Here is a 25,404-nt window from a genome sequence, read left to right as displayed (position 1 = left end):
GTTGATCTGTGGACGGCCATGTTTCTGGAGCTCAACCACCGCCTCATCTGATGGAAAATGCTTACCAACTTACAAAGCACCTTCGAATATATTTTCTCGGTAGGAATAAAACAGATTGCTGCCTCCCAACTGCCTGAAATGTGTATATCAGCTTAGACAACCAATTTAACAACTGGATAGGATTAAGGACAAAAACTTTATTAAAAAGTTCTATTAAAAGAGACAATAGTGAAATACCTTGTTTAAGGTTGGGAGGTGTGTAATACAGGAATTGCAAGTAAAAATCATAAACGTAATTTTGTTTTAGTCACAAAAAATAATGAAGTTAAACAGGGGGCCTATTATATTACTGCAGTGGTTCCTAAACCTGGGTACATGTTAGAATTACCCAGGGAGCTTTAAAAAAATTCCAATGCCCAGGCTGCACCCCACACCAATTAAATCTGAATGCAGGGGTTGGCGGTGGGGCCTAGGCCTCTATATTTCTTAAAGCTCCCAGGTGATTCCCACAAGCAGCCAAGGATGAGAACCTCTGCATTGGAGAATATGATTCCTGTCCATCGAAGCTTGGTCTTCCAAAATCTACTTGGTGAACAGTTTCCCCTTCTCTTTTCGGCTAGAACATTTTTTACAGCTGGAATTTGGAATAAAAAATGATTGCCTGATAGAGAGTCACACACATATCTAAAAAATACATGCACACATATTTATTTAACTTAGGCCCTGATTATTAGCATACAAATCAGAAAAACTAGGTGCCTCGGAACTTACATATCCTCTCCAAATCTTTAAAGAGACAAACTCTAAAAAAAAAAAAAAAAAACCACACACATAAAAGATATTTATTTAAGTCATAAAAAACACACACACAAACTTTAATCACCTTCAGGAACCATGATCCAATAATATATTTAATAGGTAAGATCTCATTCATCAATATACAAAAAAAAAAAAAAACCCTAAACTTGGATTAAGACATGTGCCTTTAGCAAGGGCACTTACAGTTAGAAAGGTTTATCGGTAGCACTTTGAGGTAGCATATTTGGTAAAGTAACAGAAGTCACAGAGCTGCTCTGCAGTTTCTCCCGGACACAAAGGGACAGGTCATCAGCCGTTGCTCCTGGTAGAGGAAAGTGAATTTGTCTGTACTCATTGCCAAAATCCGCCTGAACACACTTCCTACTCTCTCGCCATGGCCATCCCTCCACCACACTGTGTGCCTTGTGGGTTTACGAAAAGGTCAAGGCATTCTGATGCTTCTTTCCTCTTGGTGTGGTGACATCCTAAGCGGTGGAGCCAATCTCCTTCTGACACATACAATCCTCACCCACCGGCAGGAGATGCATGCACCCAGTGGGAAGCAAAATAGGGCTTCATGGCGCCTTTTTTTAACTGGCTCTAACAATTTAATTAATTAAGTGACCGAGTCCTCTAAAGCTATAAAGGGGCCCATTTCTGAATATTCGCTCCACGATTCTGGCCCTTAAAAGGCTCTCCCTTTTTTCTCCCCCGAGTACAATATTTTCCGGTATCATTAAGCTTTTTGCAATTTTCCTGGGAGCGTGCTCAGCAGAAAAGGGTAAAAAAGAATCCACTCATAAAAACAACAACAAAAAACCCGGGTGCAGGAGCAACCCCAAGAACAGACTTCCTTTGTGCAAGTTGAAACGACACAAGTTTACAGTTCAGGAAAATGGCCTGCTTCTTTTAAAAATAATGTAAATATTCAGCTCAGCTCTGTATTTTAAACACAAATATACAGTCAAAACAGACTAAGGATTAAAGCTGCAAAAATGGTCCCAACAACCTCAGACCTTGGTGGAGGTCAAATTTTTGCCCGATGGTCACAGATTAAAGAGACGGTTAATCCCTAAAAGCCCTTTTGTCCCAATATACTTCCTGTTTGAAATCTGAACCCTTAGAAGGAATCAATATACAAATGAATAAAAATAGCACATGTCCAGGCAAAAAAGGGCATGAGCTGAGCCTGAGTTGCCACTTAAAACTCTATCATTCAGTATCATAGAAAATTCTCGAAGGCTGCCCAGAACCAGGGCCCAAGGCATCACTGAACTTGCCAGCCACCCAAGTCCACTGCTGATCAAAGTCAACGACACCACTGAGCATTAGACTTCAAGTATCCAAGGTGCTACAAGAGCTGGTCCTCTCGAGGACTCAGGCTGACTCTCAGAACCCCCACCCCACTGCGCAACATCCCATTCTAACAAAGGTGAAGCATTGCTTGTGGTCAGGACAAACACCGCGGTGGAAGGTGAGGAGGAAGAGAACTGCTCTCTGAATACACCAGCCTAACAAATACAAATACATTCTCCAACATTTTGTACAACTAGAAGGTGCGTGAGCTGGTATTCGAGCAAGTACTTAAAACTCGGTCTTTTCTCCCCTTTCTGTATCGAACAGGAAAATGGTTCCATTGGGTTAACAGTGTCACTTTAAAATGCCATAAATTAAATAAGTTAGTTCACATTTTTTTCCCCCTCGCACTTAAGTTACAGTTAGTCTCTAATGTGCTTTTGAAGTTGCTTTAAGAGCTCCAGGTCTCTTCTGCGGACAGTGCCAGCTCTGGGACAGCCATACTCGTCCAGCTGCAAAGGTATGAATTGTTCAAGCAGCCCAAGGCCCTGTCCAGCAGGACTGGTAAACAGCTTCGTCCACGATGGTTTAAAGTTTCCACTGAATCCCAAAAATATGGTACTCCCTAAAAAAAAAAAAAGTTCAATTTGTACATCTACTAGTTCCAGGCAAGATAACACAGGAGGTGAGTCGGAGGTGAGCAAAACAAAGACAGCTATAAAGCAAAAAACAAAACTCCACTTCCTTACGTCAGCAAATGAACTCTTACCACCCACCTCTTGGCCCCAACAACAAACCACATCCCAACACACTTCCTCTAACTCTGTCTCCTTATTTAGAATTTATCTTCACGATACCCACCCCAGCAAACAATCTCATGAAAATGGTCTGGGAGCCAAATTCCACCATCAAATTGCTGGCCTCATAAGAACTTCATAGAATAATGCAAATACAAACCTTTGTTATAAAGATGAGCTGGTTTGGCTAATCCCAGAGGTACTAAGGAATCCGAAATATTCAACTGCTTTATTTCTCCTCTTGTGCTCAACAGAACAACTGACCTGTAGGTAAAAGTTAGAAAATCAGTGCAAATTTCAGTAATTAAGCAGGTATTTACTGAGCATCCTTCTAAACTGAATACAGTATAGAAACAATAGATAAAAGCACAACTCAAAAAAAAAACCCAAAAATGACCCACATGCTTTTTCACTCCTGCTGTTACAAATCTCCACTTCCCCGCCCCACCCAGAAACTATGCTGCTATTACAAGGGGTCTCTAAATGTAGGGACAACAAGTCATGTAGGTCAGCTGAGCTAGTGGATGGCTCGGGACACAGCTCTTTTCTGGATTAAAATATTGTAACGGGGAGGTGGGTTTTGTTTGTTTCTGATGCTCTATTTACCTATTTATGTCCTATTATTTATTTATCAAATAGGAAAAAAAATAGTTCTCAAAAGGAAGGAAATAAAATCTGCTCCCACATGGTTTAGTTGCAATGGCCAACTTCATTATGCAGTATATCAACACATACTCAGATCTGTCTGGATTTTCTCTCTCTCCTCCTTAGAATACTATGCCGGCTTAATTACTGTGGCTTCATAGTTTATTTTAATTATGTGATAAAATAGACCCTTATATTATTATCATTTGTTTAAAAATATTTTATTACTCTCCCACATTTATTCTTCCAGATGAACTTCAGTATCAACTGTCAAGTACAGCAGAAAAGTAACCTATTGGGACACTAACGGAAATGTGATCCATTTACATTTTAATTTAGGTAGAATAACATCTTTACAATGTTAATTTTTCCATCCCGAAACAGGGAATGTCTCTCCTTTTATTCAACTCTTGCTGTATATCCCTTAGTGGAGTGTTTACTTTCTTAATGTGCATCTTGACATTTCTTATTGAGATTCCTAAGTCTCAGGTTGGTGTGGGTTCTTGGTTGAAGTCTTTCTAAAGCAATCGTGATTCAATTCAGAGCCAGAGGAGAAGTCTGACCATAGCAACCCTGCAGGCCTGACCTTCTTCAATGGGTCACACTGCTCGGATTGTCCCATGAGACCACCTACAGGTCGCCCCTCGCCCACCCGCACCCCCACATGTGTACAGTCTCCGTAGAAGTCACTGCCAGTTGCACCATAACTTCTTAACATTTTGTTAAGATGCAACATACACATAGAATAGTATTCCTAAGTGTACAGCATGGGAAATTTTTGCAAACTAAACATACTTGTATAACCAGCACCCAGATCAAGAAACAGACCACTACCAGCACCTCGAAAGCCTTCCTTGAGTCCCCTTTCTAGAAACAACCTTGTGGCTTTGTAATAAGTTGCTCTTAACTCTTAAATCTACAGGACATCTTGCAGGCCTGCCGTGTCACCCTAAATATTTGTGGCAAAATTTATCTCCTGGATTGTTTCAGGTGGACTGAGTGCACGTGTTTTCAACATTAGGAAAAAATCTTTAAATCCTTAAAGAAAACTGAGGCCTTGGAAAGGAATTCCCTACAAGTGTCTTAAACCAGAAGACATATATACACTGACTATTACATTCAAATAATCCAATGATTTTATGGGACTTATTGAGATCTGGTCCTGTAATGTGTAAAGAGCATAAGTCATCAAATCAACTGAAGATGATTCAAAAGCTAGACAGCCTTTGCTCCCTCAGTAGCTTAAGTCCCTCCCTTAACGGCTTCACTAAATGAAGACGGCCTGTAAATCAACATCTGCAACAAAGCTGAAGGGGTGGAAAGGAGCCTGAATTCATCTCCTTGCCTCCAAGCAGGGTCTGACCAATGCTAAAAAAGAAAGGTTTCTCTCCTGTGCACCTTTCTTCAGAGACTAACAAAGAAAAACTAATCAGACAAGGGCTCTTAAAAGAGAAACCAGGGGCCACCCAGTGGTGTAGGGAGTTAAGTTGGCGTGCTCCACTTCAGCGGCCCAGGGTTCGCCAGTTCAGATCCCAGGTGCAGACCGATGCACCACTTGTGAAGCCATGCTGTGGTAGGTATCCCACATATAAAATAGAGGAAGACGGGCCCAGATGTTAGCTCAGGGCCAAGCTTCCTCAGCAAAAAGAGGAGGATTGGCAGCAGATGTTAGCTCAGGGCCAATCCTCCTCACCAAAAATAAAAAGAGAGCAAGAAACCACATACTTTTCCACTTAAAAACTGGTTTACTCCTGGGGCGGGGCCCATGGCCGAGTGGTTAAGTTTGAGCACTCCACTTCAGCAGCCCAGGGTTTCACCAATTCAGATCCTGGGCATGGACATAGCACCATTCATCAAGCCATGCTGAGGTGGCCTCCCACACAGCACAACCAGAGGCACTCACAACTAGAATATACAACTATGTACTGGGGGGCTTTGGGGAGAAGAATAAAAAAAAAAGAAGATTGGCAACACATGTTAGCTCAGGTGCCAATTTTTTTTAAAAAGAAAATCAATTTACTCCTTTTCCGTCACTTCCAAGTGACCCAGGTGAATGCTCCATATGCCAGTGTCAGAGCACAAGGCTGTCTGAGGGTTCCTCAGTGGGACAGGTGGCTGCAAAAGTAAAATCATCCATAAAATTGCTTTAAAACGGTAACGAGCTTTCTAAGTTGGGTGCAATGTAGATCAACTTAATACTAAAAAGTGGGACAGTAATGCTCCTAAGTATTAAGCTTTTCTCTGCCTTATCTAAGAGCCTTCCAACCATCTGCAAACTCTTCTAACATCCAAGCTCTCGCTTACCAACAATAAGCAGCTTAGACCACCCAGGCATCAACCTGCGATGGGGAAGGAATGAACACCTTTCAAGAGTCCTAAATGCCCGCAGAGTACAAGGCAGGCTGACAAACCAAAGTTCAGAGTTGACCAAATGTCACCTTTAAGATGGCTTGTCTCTCCTGCAGAGCAAGCTCCACCTACCTTGGAGGGATGCCTGCTTTTAAATACTCTTCCATGCGACTGACATCAGCAAGAGAGAAAACCTTTTTCTCCGTCAACCGGAAGGGAACGCCGCAAGCGTCCACGATGAGGAGGAGGACACCCGCACTGCGCAAGGTGAAGTCGGTGCCGTTGACCTGAGAATACAAAAATGTCTTCTGTGGTCACCACCATTTCAGTACCTCCAGGACGACTCATCTTTCCAGCCCCTTCTCTTCATCTTCCAAACCCATGCAGGATTCAAATTGCATATTCTATTTCCTCTCCCTCCACCGACATTTGAAGTCGTGCCTGTGTTCTCAGAGACTGTGCCTCGACTGGTCTTTACTGACTGGAAGGCTCTGAGGAAGCCATGGTGACTGCCCTCAGCTGAGGAGGGGGACTCTGGGTTCAAGAATTTGACTGCTCTCTCATCGGGGTCAAAGCTTTCTCTGCCATCAGTGGCAGCCTCTACACTGCAGCTCAGACAGCTCACTTATTATCACATTGGTTGTGAAAAAACATATATACCATGCCTCAAGCCACCTATACCCCCATTAGGATTTAGGTTTGGAATATCAGAAGTGCCAGGTTGCCTCGTCTCCTGTGTTCCAAATACATCTCTCCTTTTAAGTCAAAATGGAAAAGTGGTAATTTTACCAGGATTTAAGCCACAAGGTATTACTATATTTTGTCCAATTACTGCGAAGTGAAAGTTCCAGCCGTCCTCTTTAAGTTAATGGTTTGAGACCTTTTCAAGAAAAATGAACTCCAGACACATCCAAATATCATTAAATCCTCAGCCAAAAAGGAAGGAAAAAAACCTTACTGGACTGAAATATGATTCAACATGAATTTAAGCCATAGGTGCTGTTTCTGTTTAAAATGTGTAAAATTATAAACTACACTAAAAGCTAACAAAGGAGAAATGCTCTCAGTACTACTTTCCTTGCTTGGGGAAATTAAATTTTATATCTAATCACTACTGATCTCACAGAAATAAAAAGGACTTTTTAAGCTATGTTTAAACTGCTCTAATAGAGAGAATAATTCTAGAAGGCCTGGAGGTAAAGTGCCATCTTATATCTGGAAAGACTAAAAGTGATTCTCTCGGGGGCCAGCCTGGTGGTGTGGTAGTTAAGTTCACACACTCTACTTCCGTGGCCCAGAGTTGGCAGGTTTGGATCCTGGGACGACTTAACACACCACTCACCAAGCCATGCTGTGGCAGCCTCCCCCATACAAAATAGGGGACGATTGGCACAGGTGTTGGCTCAGGGCCAATCTTCCTCACCAAAAAAAAAGTGATTCTCTTATTTTTAAAAATCTGAATATTTAAAATTGAGATACCTTTGAGGAAAAAATATGCAATGATCCTCAACACCCTCAAACTGTCCTTTTGAAAAGTACCCCCCCAAAACCTGTTGCTTAAAGGAAATACAAAAGTTTCCATAAAAACTAAAGCATTGCCACGTCCAAGCAAAGAGTCTGCAGGTAAAGCATGAGAAAATATTGGAGGTAAATATGACAAAACACGGTATTCTATGACTTTTCTAGGGTCTCAAGTACCCAACCTGCAGCAATGGAGTCTAACAATGTCATCAGACCCTGGGGCAAGGCTGCCTGAGATTTTTTGGGCAAAACAATGTCACCTTTAATTATCTAGTGAGCTAGCAGAGCAGGGAGCACTCAGCACCCACCTGCTTCCCTTATGCAACCGACTCCCATCAGATACCTAGCTGGCAGGCCGGGACCAGGCTCTTCAGGCAGCTGACCGCATGAAGATGCTCAGTCAACCAATTTCATGCCAATAAAATCACATTGTGAACACACTGCAAATTGAACGTTCGTTACCAGAGGGCAATAGCTATAAATAAATGCTGGAGAAATCTTTGAGCTACGTTTAAGCAGGGATATTCTCTTTATTTTTAATTTTTTTTTACTGTGGTAAGAACACATCATGAGACCCAGCCTCTCAACAATTTTAAGTGCACGATACATTATCGTGGACGATAGGGCAAGCAGATTGTGAGAGCTTACGAACCTTACTCAACTGAAACAATTAATAACTCGCATTTCACTGCCCCCCCCAAGTAGGGATATTCCTAATGCAGAGCTGCTAAAAAAGTCAAATTTAAGTTCTCAAGCTGGAGAGTGGGGATGACTGCACAACAATATGAATGGACTTCATACCACTGAACTATACACTTAAAAACGGCTAAGATGGCGAATTTTATGTTCTCTGTACTTTGACACAGTAAAAAAATTGAGAAAGAAAAAAAAGAATAAGATTTAATTTTGTCTACATATATGTGTATCTGTGATTGTGTTGCCCACCACTTAAAAAAGCTGAGCTCGGGGCCAGCCCGGTGGTGCAGCAGTTAAGTTTGCACATTCCGCTTCTCAGTGTCCGGGGGTTCGCCGGTTCGAATCCTGGGTGCGGACATGGCACCACTTGGCACGCCATGCTGTGGTAGGCGTCCCACATATAAAGTAGAGGAAGATGGGCATGGATGTTAGCTTAGGGCCAGTCTTCCTCAGCAAAAAGAGGAGGATTGGCAGTAGTTAGCTCAGGGCTAATCTTCCTCAAAAAAAAAAGCTGAGCTCTTAGAGAGCACGTAAGACCAGGCTCAATCCCTGGCGGGGTATCAGTAGGATGGCTAGACCCCTGCTACCCAAAGAGCATGTTATATGGTGGCACCCAGGTCAACCTAGCTCTGGAAAAGCCACATGCCAAGAGCTGCTCACCACTGGCTAGCCTGGCTCTAAACGCAAATTCTAGTGGTGACGCTGAGACTCAGTTCTGTTCCTCCATTAATCCATCTAGAAAAGACACTTTGCATCCTCACTTTCCTCATCTGAAAAAAATGAGGGCCTGGCAACCTCAAAATAAAAGGCCAAAGAGATTTAAAAACGTTCATTTCCTATATCTTAAATAACTGGGGAGGTTCTTGTAAGCTTCAACAACCATGGTTAAACACAGTTTTCTATGTATTGATTGCCTATGGCAATTATTTTTTACCCAAAGATGCCTTTTTTCCTACAGAATCTGGGTCACCTGTAATGCTATTAATGAGTGAAAAGTAGTGTGAACAAATTTTAACATTGACCTACAAGTAATCAGTAAACACAATCTACTGAGGAAAAAAAAAATTTTAATAAAAGTAAGTTATTTAGGGGCTGGCCCAGTGGCACAGTAGTTAAGTTTGCATGTTCTGCTTTGGCAGCCCGGGGGTCACAGATTTGGATCCCGAGTGCAGACATACACCACTCATCAAGCCATGTTGTGGCAGCGTCCCACATAAAATAGAGGAAGATGGGCACAGATGTCAGCTCAGTGACAATCTTCCTCACCAAAAAAGTCAATAAATAATTTATTTAAAAACGCAAACATTTAGGAGGTATTTATACCTCTATTGCATTGCTCACCCCCAACAATCAAAATGTGATTGCAAATAAGTGACTGTTGCCAGAGATAATTCATGTCACCAGGATGAAACGAAAAAGCCAGAAGCCAAAGCTGTGACCACGCCAGATGGTACTCACAGAGATCACAGACGGGGCTCCGCGCTGCAGCTCCGCTTTGCTGGGGGACTGGAACTGCACAGGGAGGTAGCTCTCATGAGGATCACTAGTGAACACCACCTAGACGGGGAGGAAGTCCCACACCTATGTCAACCGCATCTTCCTCCAAAAGGCGCCCTCAAAAGAAACTCAATTATACCAAAGCCAGCTGGTGCTTTTTTCCCTAAACTTTTACACTTTTTCATAAGCTGGCATTCCACCTTTTGAAATAGGCTTAAGGTGAGAAGCGTATGTTTCCCATTTTCTGGAACAATTAGTTTTTGATACCTGTAACCTTGTTAATAAAATAAATTCTACAAATGGCTAAATAAATGTGCTTTATATTTGAATCTTTGTAAACATTTCATGCACAAACAGTCACAGATCTTTTCAAAGGTCCTTTTTAGGCCAGTTATCCTGAATTAGCACGGAGTCACTCCAGGACTGAGGAAAGAATGACAGCTGATGAGAACTAGCCTGTCTAAAAACTTTCAGTACCTTGTGCATCACCAGGTCTAAATTCCTCTGCCTGACCTGCAAATGGTCCCGTAAATTGAGCCACACCTGATATTCAAGCCCCGCTCTCCCACTGTTTTATCACAGTCAGCAGGGAGGGCAGTTTCCTCACTTTCCCACACTCTGCCTTCCCGCCACTCTGCCTTTGCAGATGCTGTTCCCTCCCCAAGAATGCCCTTCCCTGTTTCGTTCTACTCCTCCAGATCACTCTGTCTCCAAATTCCCCTTCCTCCCTCCTTCCTAAGGGCTCTCTTCTCACTCAAAAGCACTCTTAATTCTCACACAATTTAGCACTTAAAGTCTGAGCCCTTAGAAATAGATGGCAGCAACTTCACCACAACAGCAAATGAGCGGGACACTAAGCATTCAGGAGCCGTACGCTTTTTCTGCAGTCTCAGATTTTGGGTCAAAAATTCATGTGCATTTTCCTACTTACTCCTCACATACATGTGTTTGTGTTTGATATTCCAAACAAAATTTCCCCTCAAATCTCCATGTAAAAATGCTCCTCCCAGATGCTTCAAATATTTGCATCTGCGCAAAGTCAGTAATCAGTACATTTTCAAAAAATGAACTCTAATCAACGTTTCCAGTACAAATAAAGAATGCTAAACATCCACGCATGGAGCCATTTAACAAGATAGGCCTAGAATATTTCCAGTGATGATTCAATTACTTTTCACGAATTATAATGGTTATTAGAATTGTTATTATAAATTATATAAAGCCTTTTCAGTAATGAAGGACTTTCTTTGCAAATTCGGCTCGAGAATTAGGCTGGAGAATTTACTTCCCCACAAAGATTATCTAAAAATGTCACTTTAACAGTCAAAACCTTACAGGCAAGGACCTGTAAACTCTTCATGTACCCAGTTTGTTTGCTGGTTGGTTTTAGTCGAACTAGAGAACAGGGGTGGCTCATGGGTATGAGAAACCAAGACCATGAGAGTGAGCTGCCATTGAAAAACTACTTATCCTATACCATGATAGGAAGCATACATCCATCTTTCTCTTCCTGCTCTTACTGCCCTCAATGAACAGAAACAAGAAAAATTAGAAATGAAATATTTGTACAGTGGAAGAAGAATTTCTGTTTTTTCAAGTCACTTAGAATGATAAGAAATGAAAATAAATATTTAGAGGTTTTTCTCCATATTAATAGGCAGTATGCATTTCTGTGGTAATTCTAGCTTCTAAAAAAAACGTCCTCTAGGGGCTGGCCAGTGGCCTAGTGTTCCAGCATGTTCTGCTTCGGCGGCCCAGGTTTGGATCTACACCACTCATCAGCGGCCAGGCTGTGGCAGCAACCCACATACAGAAAAATAGAGGAAGACTGGCCGCAGATGTTAGTTTAGGGCAAATCTTCCTCAGCAAAAAAAAACAAAAAAACAAGACCTCCTCTAGCCCAGTGTATCTCAAATGTGAACATATGTCAGAATCACTTGTGGGGCTTGTTAAACCACAGATGGCTGGGCCCCACTCCTGGGGTTTCTGATTCAACATGTCTGGAGTGGGCCCAAGAATTCGAATTTCTCACAAGTTCCCAGGTGATGCTGATGCTGCTGGTCCAGGGACCATACTTTGAGAACCATTTCCCTTGACCCATATTTGTTAGCATAAAGGTTAAATGTTAATTAGGGCAGTATTAACTCTACACTTCTTTTTCACTTGGAATCAGTCTGACTTCCTTTGGAAACCCCACACTCAATTTTTTGGATTTACTTTCATTGCCATGTTTTCTCATGATCCAGAAGATGACCATCTAATTAAGAATCTATCAAGAGAAGCATTTCACTTGTAGCCAAGGTCTGTTTGTACTTTTAATTACAGGCAAACAACATAGCGCATATTCAAAATTAAGAGTGGCTTTCCACCTTAAAAAAAGGAAACCACTTCCATCTGAGCTGCATTTTCTGTAGAGAAGTTTCACACTGCCAATAAAACACAGCATGTCACGACATCACTGACATGTAAACCCAATAGCAACATTGTAACAGAATCACAGCTGAGACAGAAAAGACCACAACCAACAAATCCACAATCAACCAGGGTAAACTGACGAATCACAGGAGGAAGGTATTTTTATTACAAATTTGGACTGGTGTGCTTCTTATGAGCATCACATTCTAGAATGGGCCGAAATTCAGGAGAAAGCATACAATACTTATAAATTGGCAAAACAGAAGTTTCAAAGAAAAATGTACTTATTGCAAAGATATCTTTTGATTCTTCCTCCCTGGCTATAGCCCACTTTTCTTCCTTGTTTACCTGCTGGGTTCCACAGCCTTGACAGAGTCCCGTGAGCATGGATGGCATCCGCTTGAGCGCTGATGGCTTCTTGTAATACTGGGGATACGCTTTGGCCATGCAGTTACTGATGGCTTTTGAGTCTGTTGTTACCTGGATCTTGACTCGTTCGCATCCCTGAGATGAACAGTAACTGTGGCCAATCCTGTGGCTTTTGGCTTTGAGATACAAAAACAGCAACCTGCATAAAACAGAAGCCAATCCACTGGGAGTTAGACTGACTCTCAAAAACTTAGAAAAATTCCTCAAATTGACACATGGCCCAAAGAGACATTTCTCCAATAAAGTAACTTCTTAAAAGAAAAATAAATTACAAAACTAATAAAGTTGTTTCTCTTTCCTTTCTACCCAACTAGGGCCCTAAGTGAAACGCAATACTGCTTTAGAAAATATTTTGGTAACCTGATTCAGTCGTTCCACAAGATAGCAAAGTTGATTTCTGGTGTGAATTAGTTCAATAGGTAATTTGGGAGGATGGAATTTGGCTTGGCTGAAAAATTCCTTGGAAAACTTTACACTTGTATTGAGTTTAGAATTAGTGTGTTTTTTTTAATTATTTATTATTTTTTTGGTTTATAAATCATTTTGGTTTAAGGCACAGAAATGGACCAATAAAAACAGCAACTGTGATTTGTTTGGCTAAGGCCAAGACATGGTGTCAAATCAATTCCTGTGATGTTTACTAAGAGCAGATGGGCAGGGGGTCTTTCTGTCTGTACTTTGGCCAAAACTCAAGTGAAATGAACAGTCCCACCCACTCTGCTATCCTCCTACTGCCAAGATGAATGGAAAAGTCACTTCCAGGCAGCAGTCCAACATCTGTCAGCAAACCTAGTCCTCCTAAACCAAGGAAGTCAAGATTCTAAAGGACTTGATCAAATGTGATTGATTACTGGAGATCAAGAATTCACATTTTCATATGAGGTCAATGAACCATGCACAGTTGCAATTATGAGGTAAAAATCAGTATTGTTCCAATATCCAATAATTTTACCATTTATACATAAGGAATAACTGGAACCTGATTAGGCATGGGCCTTTTGATATATAATTAAAATCATCAAAATGAATAGAATTAAAAAGAACTAGAACCTCAAAGGCTGAGGGATTCTAGAACCATCCAAACGAAGAAATATTTCCCATCTTGTTATACATTTAATCATTAATTTGTGATCACCAGATTGTCCTTACAAATTTGGGTGTTCCATTTATTTTTGTGGAAAATCAACTGGTAACGTGGAAGTTCTGTCATTTATAGAATAAAAGTCCAAGTAGGTTAAGTCTAATTAGAAATATGATAAGAAAAGATTTAAGCTGATCACACCTGCTACTGGAGGTGCCCTGGAGGGCAAATGAGTTGCACCATATTCAAAGGCTAACAAGGCACTTGACTGAACCTCAAACCTCATTCTCCCAATTATACTTGCCACCCTTCTCCCGAGGCTGACCTTCCGTCTTTCCCAGACATGCCATGCCACGTTCTGCCATGCCTCCATGCATTTCTATTTAGACTGTTCTTGGGATACCTCACCCATCTCTTTTTCCGTTTCCTTCTACTCATTCCTCAAGAGTTAGCCCCAATGTCACCCTCTGGGGATGTCTCTGGTCACCCTAGGCTGAACTTCTGGGTTACCTCCAAAGGCACACGGAATATCCCACTATGGGACCTATAGCATTTAAACCTTTTGCTTTCTAATTACTTGCTTTACATGCCCACATCCTTCAACAGACTGCGAATTCACAGAAGAAATGCGTCTTACCTACATCAGTATCTCTACAGTACCTAGACTACGAAATCTAGTAGGAATGTCAGCTTAAGGAATGGATATTGAAGGAGCATGCTACTTGCTGGAAGAGTACAGGAGATCGAGCCTACCATAACCCAAAGGCTGAGAGACTGTAACTGGATAAAAGCAGACAAGGCCAACAGGACCCCAGCTGAACAGGATTAGAATTAAAAAGTGGAAAGATGCAGCCTAGAGAAAGTTGAGAGCAAATATGCCATGGTTATACAGTGAGTTTTAAAAATTCAAGGTCAACTTGAGAGATAGCCTTAAAGGAAGAGAGAAATGAGCTTCCACTGAAATATGAACTACATTATATAAATAATCATCTTAAGAGTTGTTATGGAAAATATTTTTAAATTTTTGATTGGGCCTACTGGTTCTTCACTGACAAGGATAATTTCTCCATCTAAATTGCCTTAATAGGTACAAGGCAAACATCTTCACTCAATTCCTACTGCCAACTATAATTACGAGTCATTCTAGTTCTCCTCCAAACCTCTAATAGTGATGAGCAGAGAATTCCCCACATCAGCTGCTTTTCTAAACAGCCGTCACATCACAGCCTATTCTTAGTTATGCTGAAGAACTAGTAATTTCACCATTAAAGAAAAATAGCAATAATTCTCATTCACTAGTTGTGCCGAATTACCCCGTGCCAGAGTCAAAATAGAATTTCCTCTCAGACTGCTTCTTCTGCAACTCTGCCAGTGAATGCACAGGCTCATATTCTTCCATTTTGGATAATGAGCCATTGTGCCGCTGAAAAAATCCAAAGGTAACCTGAAAACTTGTGTTGGATGGATAGCAGAGGCCAACCCGAATCCAGTCATTCCTACAAAGGAGAGACAATAAAAAAGTGAAGTCACATTTGAGCCAATACATTTTGAGTATTACAGCATATGTAAATTTTAGCCAGGATTTTCTCCTCTTTCAATTTCTGCTATATATTGAGCCACTAATAACGGAAGTCTTGAACTCTGACATATTAACGAATCATCTACCTCCTTTTTAGGTTACGCAAACTTCTCTTCATCAATATACTTACAACAATAATATGGCTTACAAAAATTTCTTGGTTTCACAGGACTTCAGGGAATGCGAATAGAAGTTGGGTAAAATGTACTTAGACACTGCAAGCAGATAATAAAATTAAGCGAGGTGGTTGGGTATGGGTCTACTAAGATGGAAGAAACACAATAGCCTGATCATGGAAGTGGACACTGGTAAAATCTTTCCAAAGAATTTCTTGTTTCATAAATTTATTTTTATCTTTCATTACTACATTAGGATAAATACCTAGTGGTAAAACTGCTAGTTATAAAGGCATATGTATTTTTCAAGCTTTTGATGAACATTACCAAATTCCCATAGTGTTTTTTCTTACCTAATGTCCTTACGTATAAAATACTTATTGGAAAACATTAAAAGTATTTTCCCTTTCTTATCATTTGCTTTTTTGGGCATTTTTCTAATTGTGGTAAAAATATACATAAGAAAAAATTTGCCACTTTAGCCATTTGTAACACTACTGGTCAGTGGCATTAAGTGCATTCATAAGGTTGTGCAACACCACCATCCAGTTCCAGAACTTTTTAATCATTCTAAAGAATTTTTAAGCACTATGTAACAAGGCCCTAAAATTGTTCAGAGGTTTCATCCAGTAATTCCACTAAAGAATAGTTAGAAACGCAGACCAAAAATGGGTAAGAAAAGATGTTCTACACAGTATCATTTATAATTGCAAAAAAGGGGTGGAGGGGCAGAAGAAAAACAACCTAAATGTTCACAGGGGAGGGAGTAGTTAAATAGATTTTGTGTATCTATATGCTCAGAAAACATTTGAGAGTGGGGAGAGAGAATAGTATATAAATATTTATAGTGCCTCACTTTGATTAGGATACTTACAGGTTATTTCAATTTTCTTTATGTTTTTCTGTATTTTCCTTATTTTGTTTAATGAATAAGTACAGCTTTTATAACTTCTAAAGTGTTATTTTCAGAAGCGGCACTATGACACAATCTATGACCTCTCTATAATAATTATTAAATTTGGAAAAAAAAATTGTTCATCTCTTCCTCTTGCCTCTGCCCATGATGTAATTTTTACAAACTTCTAAACTAATTAAACAAGGAAAGTTTGACTGAACTTCAAGCCCATGTGAATCTTTGAAACTTCTGGGCTCAGCTTCTTTTCACTTTAAAACATTTTTACTTGCTCAGTATTTGCTCAAAGGTCACGTGTGGGACCTATGGAACCCTGCATACCATCTGATTGTACTATCTCGTCCCAGATTCGTAACCAGCCAGATGTACCTTTTGGGATTACTGCTCATTCTTGGACAGTTCTCCTTGGGCCTCTCTGACAATCATTTGCTTCTTTCACTGACTTCTCTGCAGCTCACTGATGAGAGTGATAATACCGGATGGGGCTTTTAAAAACCTCACCCTGGACACAACGTGGACTAAGAATTGGAAGCGGGGAGACCGTGTAGGAGGCTGCTCCAGGGATCCAGCCAAGAGAGGGTGATGGCCTGAACTCAGTCACAAGAGGTGGGGGTGGAAAGAAGCGGAGAGATGTGAACGACATTAAGGAGATAGAACCAGCAGGGTTTGATCACTGAGCGGATGGAGAGATGAGCGAAAAGGAAGAGTCAAGGATGAGTCCTTGATTTTTGGACTTTTAGGATTTTTGTCTTGGTTGACTTAGTAAGTGGGGGTATGACTCTCCAGCAAGGGCACAGAGAAGCAGCAGCAAGTGTAATAGGAAAACAGCAATGGTTCAGTTTAGAGCATGTGCTGAAGGCCTAACTCTCACAGAATAAGGGCATCAGCCACCATGATCTTCACCCATCCTTGGAAGTGACCTACTTAAAGCTGAATTCCTACATGTCTTATGTCCACCTCTGTTAGTTTCAATTGGGTGCTTTAAGATCATTCTGACAAGTGGAGCTTTATGATCAGTCAGGTGAACAAGCCTTTTCAATTCACTTGAGTTTACTGATTACTTGAGTTTTTTCTCTCTGTATACTGTGAACTCCTAGAGGGCAAGTATTTTTCTCATTCATCATTATATGAACTGCCACACAGTAAATGTTTGAATAAATTAATGTGAAAACAGAGTCTTTGATTGAAAGTGCTACAAGGACAGACAACAGAGAAATCAAGAAGGAACAGAAAGATGGTTTCAGGCAGGGGCTGTAAATACCTAGCATTCATGCCACAACTCTTCCATCTCTTGCCCACAGCAGACATTCCTAATCAATCACACCACTCTCTCCTGTCAAGTCTACACTTGGCCTCAAAAATCTTATCATTTGCCAAGTAGCCAAGAACTCAGAACACCAGATAAAACTTCTTCCCAACCTAGCAATGGGGAATTAAACTATTCAGCAGACTGTATTAAGACGTACTGTTAAACGGCTTTCTGCACACAATACCTTGACCATAGAGAAAAATAAGTGCTTTTAAAATGACAGCATTCAATTTGCATAATCTCTTAATTCCATCAACATAAAATATACAGCCTCCACACAAGGGGAGCGAAGTATATGAAACTGGCATTCTTTCCTTGCTACAAAGAAGATATGTTATTATTTTTCTCCACTAAATTACTACTCGCTCAACTATTTGAAATAACAGCAATAGAAACATACTTGTTGAAGTTTATGAGGTATAGAAAAGCAATCTTGGGTGCCGGCCCATTCCAGTGGATGGTGTAGCCCTTCTCCAGCATGATCACAGGCTGGTACTGTGGAAAGGCGGCCTTCTGGTTGATGCCCCGGAGCACCATAGGGGAGGATGGATACTCATCTCGTGCGACGGTCATAGTCAGGTTCTGAGTGCTCCATGTCTGCACGTAAACCTTCAAAAGAATAATTAAGAATTAAAGGGAAGAGAATGAAAATTTAAATAGCTAAATAAACATTTCCAACACAAACGCAAATGTCTGTACTTTCAAAGGAGAGATTCTGTGATCTATGCCAGAGTAAATGAGCAGGGGCCAACTTCATCCTAGGCTACACTTACAATGAAGCCTGCTTTAACTGAAATGGGAAAAACAGACCATGCGTTCTGCGAGCCAAGATCCTCATCATCTCTTCCACCACAACTGGCCAGCTTATTCATCAGAATATGAAACTTTTGTGGCTTATATTGCTTGTCAAAGAAATTCCTCAATCTGAAGAACACGCGTACAAAATATTGGTAAATTAATGTGAAAACTGATACTCTCTAGTCAAATCTGAGACACTTTCCTCTAAAACAAGAGATGGAAAATTTAAATATCTTAGAGCTTCAGCTCTCAATTTTCCATGACCTACATCAGCCCAAGAAGTCATTTTTCACCCACTCAAAAAAAAAAAAAAGGTTATAAAGTGCTCTGCAAAACTGGAAAAACATATTAACCTAAGACAAATTTGAGAAGTCCTGAACTTATTCCAGTGGCATTTGAGCCCTTTTCTGTGCCAAAACAAAACCTTCCCCAAAGAACAAACCTCAGAATGATTTCCTAAAACGAATCAGTATGCTGTAACAGAATTCCCCAGGAGTATTAATACATTTGCAAAATATTGCATTTAATCCACAGTACTTCTCTACTTTTCTGTTTCTGTCATTTCTACAGTTTTGTCCATATTGATTCCACAATCACACATCCTGTGAGCCAGAAAATTTCTTAACTCTCATTCATGTTTGACTACTTCAATATACTACTCTTCTCTACTGACAATTAAAGATTTAAAATAAAGAGACAGGAAATATATATTTTGAGACTACTTCATTTAAATATATATGTTTAATATATATTACATATTATTTATTTAAATGTTTATATTTAACCTATAATTATATAAATTAATAAAATATATATTATAATATATAGTTACATATAAATATAGGTTATATATAATAGGCTACATATACATATATATGTGTGTGTATATACGTATATACATCTATCTCCTGCCTTCTTCCAAATCCAAGAAGGATCTGAGGTGGCACATGTAACCTGAGTTCTCTTTACATTACCCCCTTTTTTCCTGAGCACCTTTATCCCTGGGTCAGGAGAGAGCAGACATTCGATTAAAATATATTTACAAATAGCTAAATGATGATTATTCTATCTTCAGATCCAGTCGCTTGTCTTTTGCCTAAAAATGTATTATACATTATCTAAGTTACATTACATATTATTATATATTATCTAAGTATTATTATACATTATAGCGTACTATATGTTATCTAAGATAACATGTTATACATTATCTGTAGTATTATACATTATCAAAGTAATAACAAATGGCTGCAGATCTGGGCTCCCAGCCCAAACTCCAAATTCTCAGGAGAAAATTTCTGACCTATGGTCCTGCCATTCCCAGAGGCTCCTGGGAAGTATTAGATGACTTCTTTCTTTCTTCATCGCTATATAAAAAATAGAATTACTACTCTAGTTTGTAAGATAGAAGGATCAGATTCACATTCTCACATATATTAGAAATCCAAAGAGTTTACAGACATACATAGTAATTTTAACTATATATAAATTTTATATAAAATTTTCAAAGATAACGTTTGCATTAGTGAGCACACACAGCTTTAAGACACATACACCACTGAATACACACGGCTAGCAAGAGATTTAACTAAAACTGTAGCTATAAAAGGACTACAAGCTCTTTGTTTTTGTTTTAATTGCAGAATTTCTATAGCTTCCTAGGTATTGGGGCAACTTAATTTTAGGGAAGAAAGTCTGATTAAGAATAAAAGGAATGGAAAAAAGAAATCACATTTTAAACCACCTTTTTTCTTCTTCATTTTGCTACAGTTAATTCTCCATCCATTCCTTGTCCCTCTCAGAACTTAAGTATGACCTTTTTCTTTTTGCTCACAGGAATGAGAAATCCCACAACAGAGAAGTTAATACTCCATTAAAATAAACCAGAAAATCTCTGCAATCTGTATCCTTCTTAAGCCCTTTGTTTTGTCTATAGACAAGAATCTTTTTGAAGTTGTTTTTTGTTTTCTTTTAATCTCAGCATCGGCATTCTTTAGCAGTTATGATTCAAAGTCAGAGGAGCAGTGAGGAATTCTGCTCCAAGGAACTCCCACTATAGAAGGCTTAGCGGGTAGAAACCACACACAACTCAGAGGCTGAACAAGCTGAAGAGCAGGAGCCCAGGCACACACCCGTGACAGGCAAAGCAGCCAGGGCTCAGCAGAGGGGCTGCATCACAGAACTGTCCTCGCCCAGAAGAACCCACCCTGCAAATAAGAGCATTGAGCACCAAGCCTTTCCTGCCTTTGGGACTGTCAGAGCCCAAGCCCCTTGGAAGACCCCCGCTCTTCCCCCAGTTCTCCTCTCCGTGCTCTAATTATCCTTTTCCTTTGTTCCTTCATCTCCCTTGAGGTCTACTACTAAATCCTACCATTTAATTCTCTCAAATAAGGAAACAAAATTTTGCCCCCTTCAAAACTCTGCACAACTGGTACTTCTGTTCTGTAATCTCCTCCATCCATCCAAATATCACTATTAAAATCATCTTTGCAACTTAGAATCCTGCTCCTCAAATGATACTAATTGCAGCAAGCACTTCACTATGGGCCAGGCCACAAGCTGAATGCTTTACGTATATTCACGCATTCTATCTTCACAACAGCCTCGTACAGAGAACTAGTGTTATCCTCATTGTGAGTAGTTAACTCACCCAACTCATATGGAAGGAAATAATGAAGCCAGGATTCAAACCCAGGTGGTCTGGCTCCAGCATCTGTGCTCTTAACATCTACCTCCCAAATTAGTCCATCCACTTAGACTGGGCATCGAGCTAATAAACACGCATCGGCTTAATGTTTTCAAAGAGGTGTTTCCCGATCTATATCATCCCCTTCATATTTTCATAGATATTATATCATAATTTGAAGAACTTCCTTGGATTCTTTCCTTGTCCAGTCATTTCCAGTTCCTAGCTCTGTCTCTGGGAACATCTCACTTTCCACGTGACCTATTGATATTTTGCCTCAAAAGGCAGATCCCCTGATTCAATAGAGATAATGACCCTGAAAGCAAAGAAGAAAACTCTCAGGGGACAAGGCTGTAGTGTGGCAAGAAAACCAGGCCTAAGACTCAGGAAATAGGGGTTCTCACCCCAACTATATGCAAACCATATTTAAACAAGGGTACATCATCTCACCTCTTTTGACCCACTCTTCCACTTGTTAAACTGGTCTGGAGTGGGGGAGTTTTGCATAAAATTCTATGAGTCCATGATTCCTAATGAATTTTTTTTTTCCCTAAAGAAAAACCATGCTTTGGAAAGTCTCAATCATACTGAAGAGCTGAAGACTTCTCCTCAGAGAAACAGCGCCGTCAGGAGGTGCAAGGAGTCGGGCATCACACTGCCTTCTGGCCTACCTGGGCATAGTTCCCACTGCAGATCACTGCGTTCCATTTGGTCATGTTGACACAGCTTGGATGGCGGATCAGGTAGTTGTCCATTCTTCCCACGTAAGCATCCTTGTAGCCTGTCACAGAGCCATCAACATCATGGAATATGGAGTTCTTATCACCATCCAGCTCACAATCTTCAAACCAGGGGCCGGGCTTTCCAAAGAAGACATTCAGAGAGACCTGACAGCAGTGAAAAACAAGGACATCGCAAAATGAGGGCTCCTGCCATCTTACCCAGCATCCTCTGCACGGATCCAACTGCATATCCATTACATTACAAATCCATTAGCGCTTTCATCTTCAGGCAGTTCTGAGTTACGGTTCACAGTTGTCACCACAGTACCCAATCAATCAAAGTTTTCAATTAATTATGATATGCTCCAGGAGAAAAAATTCCCAAAGCCTTGTGAAGTTCAAGCAGCAAATGTTAAAATTCATCTTTAGTATTTCCCTTTGTTTCCACTTAAAAATTACTACCTGCTCTCCAGAAAAAAACTAGTCTGTGGTAAGAGAAATCAGAACAGTCGTGGAAAGGGGAACGATGCAGTCACACATATTGGTTAAAAATTATAAACTGTACACTTAAGATCTTAAGATCTACGCGTTTCCCTCTATGCAAATTATCTCAAGTAAATAAAGATCCATTATTAGTTCTATCTTAAGAGCTACACATTTTATTTCATTCCAAATGTTATAGTTATTTCATCATGACTTCCCTCACTAAAAAATAAGCAGAGTTCAAAACTGAAACACAGTCTAAGTGTCGCCTCAGTATGGCTGAGTGACCACCGGACTCATTAGAATCTGCTGAAAAGTGAAAGTTGCCTTCTCTCTCCTCAACACAGACCAAGCGCAACTCAGTGATTTTCACGTCAAGTAGAGTTAATATACAGGCTTTATTGAACACAAAGTACACAGCCACAAAGCCGGCTGCAGGTAACGTGTTTTACTGTCTTTTGCTGCTTCTTATTAACGGTAAATTTACTAATGTCATTCAAGCCACGCAGATCCACCTCTAAAATGCTCGTATGCACTCACTACCTTGGGATGTTCGAAAATCAACTGGACATGTAAATGATAAGCAACTCAACGTGAAATTGGTGATGACTGGGACAAGTGGCTCTAGATTCTTAGTTCTAGGCTTTCTTCTCTTGTCCCCTGTACCTCCTGTGTTTAAATCTAAGAGAAGTTTAGGGCCTATTTTCCACCTTTTTGGGTGGAACACATTTGGCAAACTGTCCCTTTATGAACTGTTCCCAGAGCATCGCCACCATACACAAGTCCAGGCTGACGATTCCCTTAGGCTGTTAGAATTCTAGAATTCTTGGGCTGGCCCCATAGCTGAGTGGTTAAGTTTGTGCACACTGCTTCAGCGGCCCAGGGTTTGCCGGTTTGGATCCTGGGCACAGACCTATGCACCACTTATCAAGCCATGCTATGGCGGCATCCCACATAGAAAAACTAGAATGACCTACAACTAGGATATCCAACTATGCACTGGGGCTTTGGGCGGGGGGGGGGGGGGGGAGGACAAGAGAAAGATTGGCAATGGATTTTAGCTCCGGGCCAATCTTCCTCACCAAAAAGCATAAAAAAAAGAATTCTAGAATTCTACAACACATGCAACATCTAACAAACTGCCTCAGTATGCCCACATCTGTGGTCACTAAACTCTCTGCTTGAGGAGGTCCTTGTGAGTGGTATGCAAACAGCCAGCCTCCTGCTGGACCACTGATCTGAGACCTGCCCTATTCATTCACATGGGAAGCTATGTATAGTACGGCTCTTCCGCTTCCCTGGAGTCACGTGACCTGAAAGAGAAGCAGCCAACCAAGCTGCCATCCCCCTTTGCACCTCTGCCCCATGCCTCAGCTAGTCTAGAAAACCAGATAGAGTCTTTGGTAAACTATCCCAAGTCCTATTTTAAATTGGGCAACCACAGAGTTTGCCTGTGGACATGAATGAGAGAACTATGAGCCACTTTCCAGTTGTGGCTGCCTGTGAGAGGAGGGAGCGAGATGGTCGGAGCCTCAGTCTCTCTATGCCACTGTCACCTTGGAACTGGCAAGATGGGAGGAGGCTGGGCGGATGTGATCAGATTGTCCCGTGTATTCAGGGTAAAGGGGGACTGGTGAAACCACTATGAAAACTATTTCTGTAGGCTACTGCACTGTAAACAATTATTTCTAAGTATTCTTTGCAATCTTCCTAAAAACCTTTCAATAACTTATATCAGAAATAACCCAATTTTTTTTTTATACCACCACAGTATTGCTCTTCTTTCCAAACCTTTTATCCTCTAGTGACCCAGAAGAATATGCCCAGATAAGTGAACTAAGAGGCAGAACGCAAATCTCTTCATGGATTATGACACTGAACTTCTTGTTCTTATGAAACTCTACAATCTCCATCCCTGTGCTGTCCCTTTAAGTCATTTTCCCTTTCAAGCTATCATTTGAATATCAAAAATACCCCAGGTCACATGGGACTCCTGTTTTCACCTTGAGCTCACCGGGACAGAGTACACGGAATCACGAGCTGCCTTTGCATGTACTGCTCCTCCCACTCATACTCAGTATGACTCCCTTGTGTTTTTGTTTTGTCTTTGAGAATGTGCTAGCCCTCCTTCTCCCGCCATAGTCACTCTGGAGGAACCATAAGAACAGACTTACATGTGGACCAAACTTCACAAGGGAGATGTTGTTTCTGGGGGTTATCTGCCAGGAATTCTTCATGAGGAAGCCAACGGCACTGGTATACCGATCTGGAGTTGGCACATATTTCTTGAAAGTGCACTTGGTGAGATGAATGGGCCCATCATAAATCTGAAAGCCTCTAATTGGGAAAGTCCTGTTGAAATACAAGATTTTGTTTAATGCACATGGGCCCATCCCCTTAACAGCGCTTCACTCACATATTTGTTTTATAAATACTGTTGCATAACCCATACGCACTAAGCACAATTCTAGGAAACAGTGGTAACCAAGACAAGATCCCTGATCAAACGAAACATATGCTGTAGCAGGAAAGGCAACAAGAAAAGCAAAGGATAATTTCAGATAATAAGTCCTATGGAGACCATAAGACGCAGTAATACAACCGATTGCAGAGGAGAGAGATGCTATTTTGGATACAACGGAGGCCTCTCTGAAGAGGTGACTTTTGCTTCCTTGAATCAACTCAGTTAAGACCTTTTATTTGGTAACCTATATACTTTAATTTTGGTTCCAAAGTCTCTAGCATGAGAACAAAAGACAAATCTGTGCTTAAACAGAGAACTTCCTTTCAAGCCACTAAATGATAGTAATGAGGTGAAATGATATACTCAAAAGTATAAAAGGATAAGTCCTCAAGGCTTACTATGTCAAAGGGGTAGCTAGATTGAGAAATGCACCTTATTCATTTTCCTCCTTTCTGTTCAAAGACAAACTCCTTCATCTACTAATCATATATCATTAACCATAATTAATGGACAAAACCCATAACAATCTGGATCCCTCAGACTTCTCCCCTATTAAACTCTTTAATGGCATTGCAGAGAATTTCTATAGCAACTAACTAGTTCACAACTTGGCAGTGTTTTATAATCAAAGCATATATGCTAGCGAGAAAATCAAACAGCCTGGTTAAAAACGTATGCATCTTGATGTATGTCTAAGGATATATCCCAAAATGGTTCTCTCTCATAGAAAAGGTTGTAAAGATACAGTAAAATAAAAACTGGATCCATTGGCCAATGAGGAATCTTTGTTTTGGAAAATCCTCCTTAGCA

At 40.6% G+C, this 25,404-nt stretch overlaps 1 protein-coding gene across 4 annotated transcripts in view; it reads right to left on the bottom strand.

The window, feature by feature from the left end:
- Positions 1 to 692: 692 nt before the first annotated feature.
- The window catches only part of CEMIP2 (cell migration inducing hyaluronidase 2), a 72,109-nt gene continuing 47,397 nt past the window's right edge, over positions 693 to 25,404 (bottom strand). For 3 of the 4 annotated variants that reach the window (XM_046664240.1, XM_046664239.1, XM_046664238.1), the window contains exons 16-24: positions 24,305 to 24,482; positions 21,597 to 21,812; positions 17,842 to 18,050; positions 14,838 to 15,020; positions 12,363 to 12,582; positions 9,561 to 9,659; positions 6,018 to 6,172; positions 3,052 to 3,155; positions 693 to 2,719 (exon numbers count right to left, since the gene is read on the bottom strand). In XM_046664240.1, coding sequence (XP_046520196.1) covers positions 2,517 to 2,719; positions 3,052 to 3,155; positions 6,018 to 6,172; positions 9,561 to 9,659; positions 12,363 to 12,582; positions 14,838 to 15,020; positions 17,842 to 18,050; positions 21,597 to 21,812; positions 24,305 to 24,482 — 1,567 coding nt within the window. In that variant the 3' untranslated portion in view covers positions 693 to 2,516. The remainder of the gene's footprint in view (positions 2,720 to 3,051; positions 3,156 to 6,017; positions 6,173 to 9,560; positions 9,660 to 12,362; positions 12,583 to 14,837; positions 15,021 to 17,841; positions 18,051 to 21,596; positions 21,813 to 24,304; positions 24,483 to 25,404) is intronic. The other variant, XM_046664241.1, reaches the window with a different exon arrangement.

Source organism: Equus quagga, chromosome 6, assembly GCF_021613505.1.
Source record: "Equus quagga isolate Etosha38 chromosome 6, UCLA_HA_Equagga_1.0, whole genome shotgun sequence".
Taxonomy (NCBI): Eukaryota; Metazoa; Chordata; class Mammalia; order Perissodactyla; family Equidae; genus Equus; species Equus quagga.
Note: the sequence above shows the minus strand (reverse complement) of the source record. Positions and strands in the feature narration are given on the sequence as shown.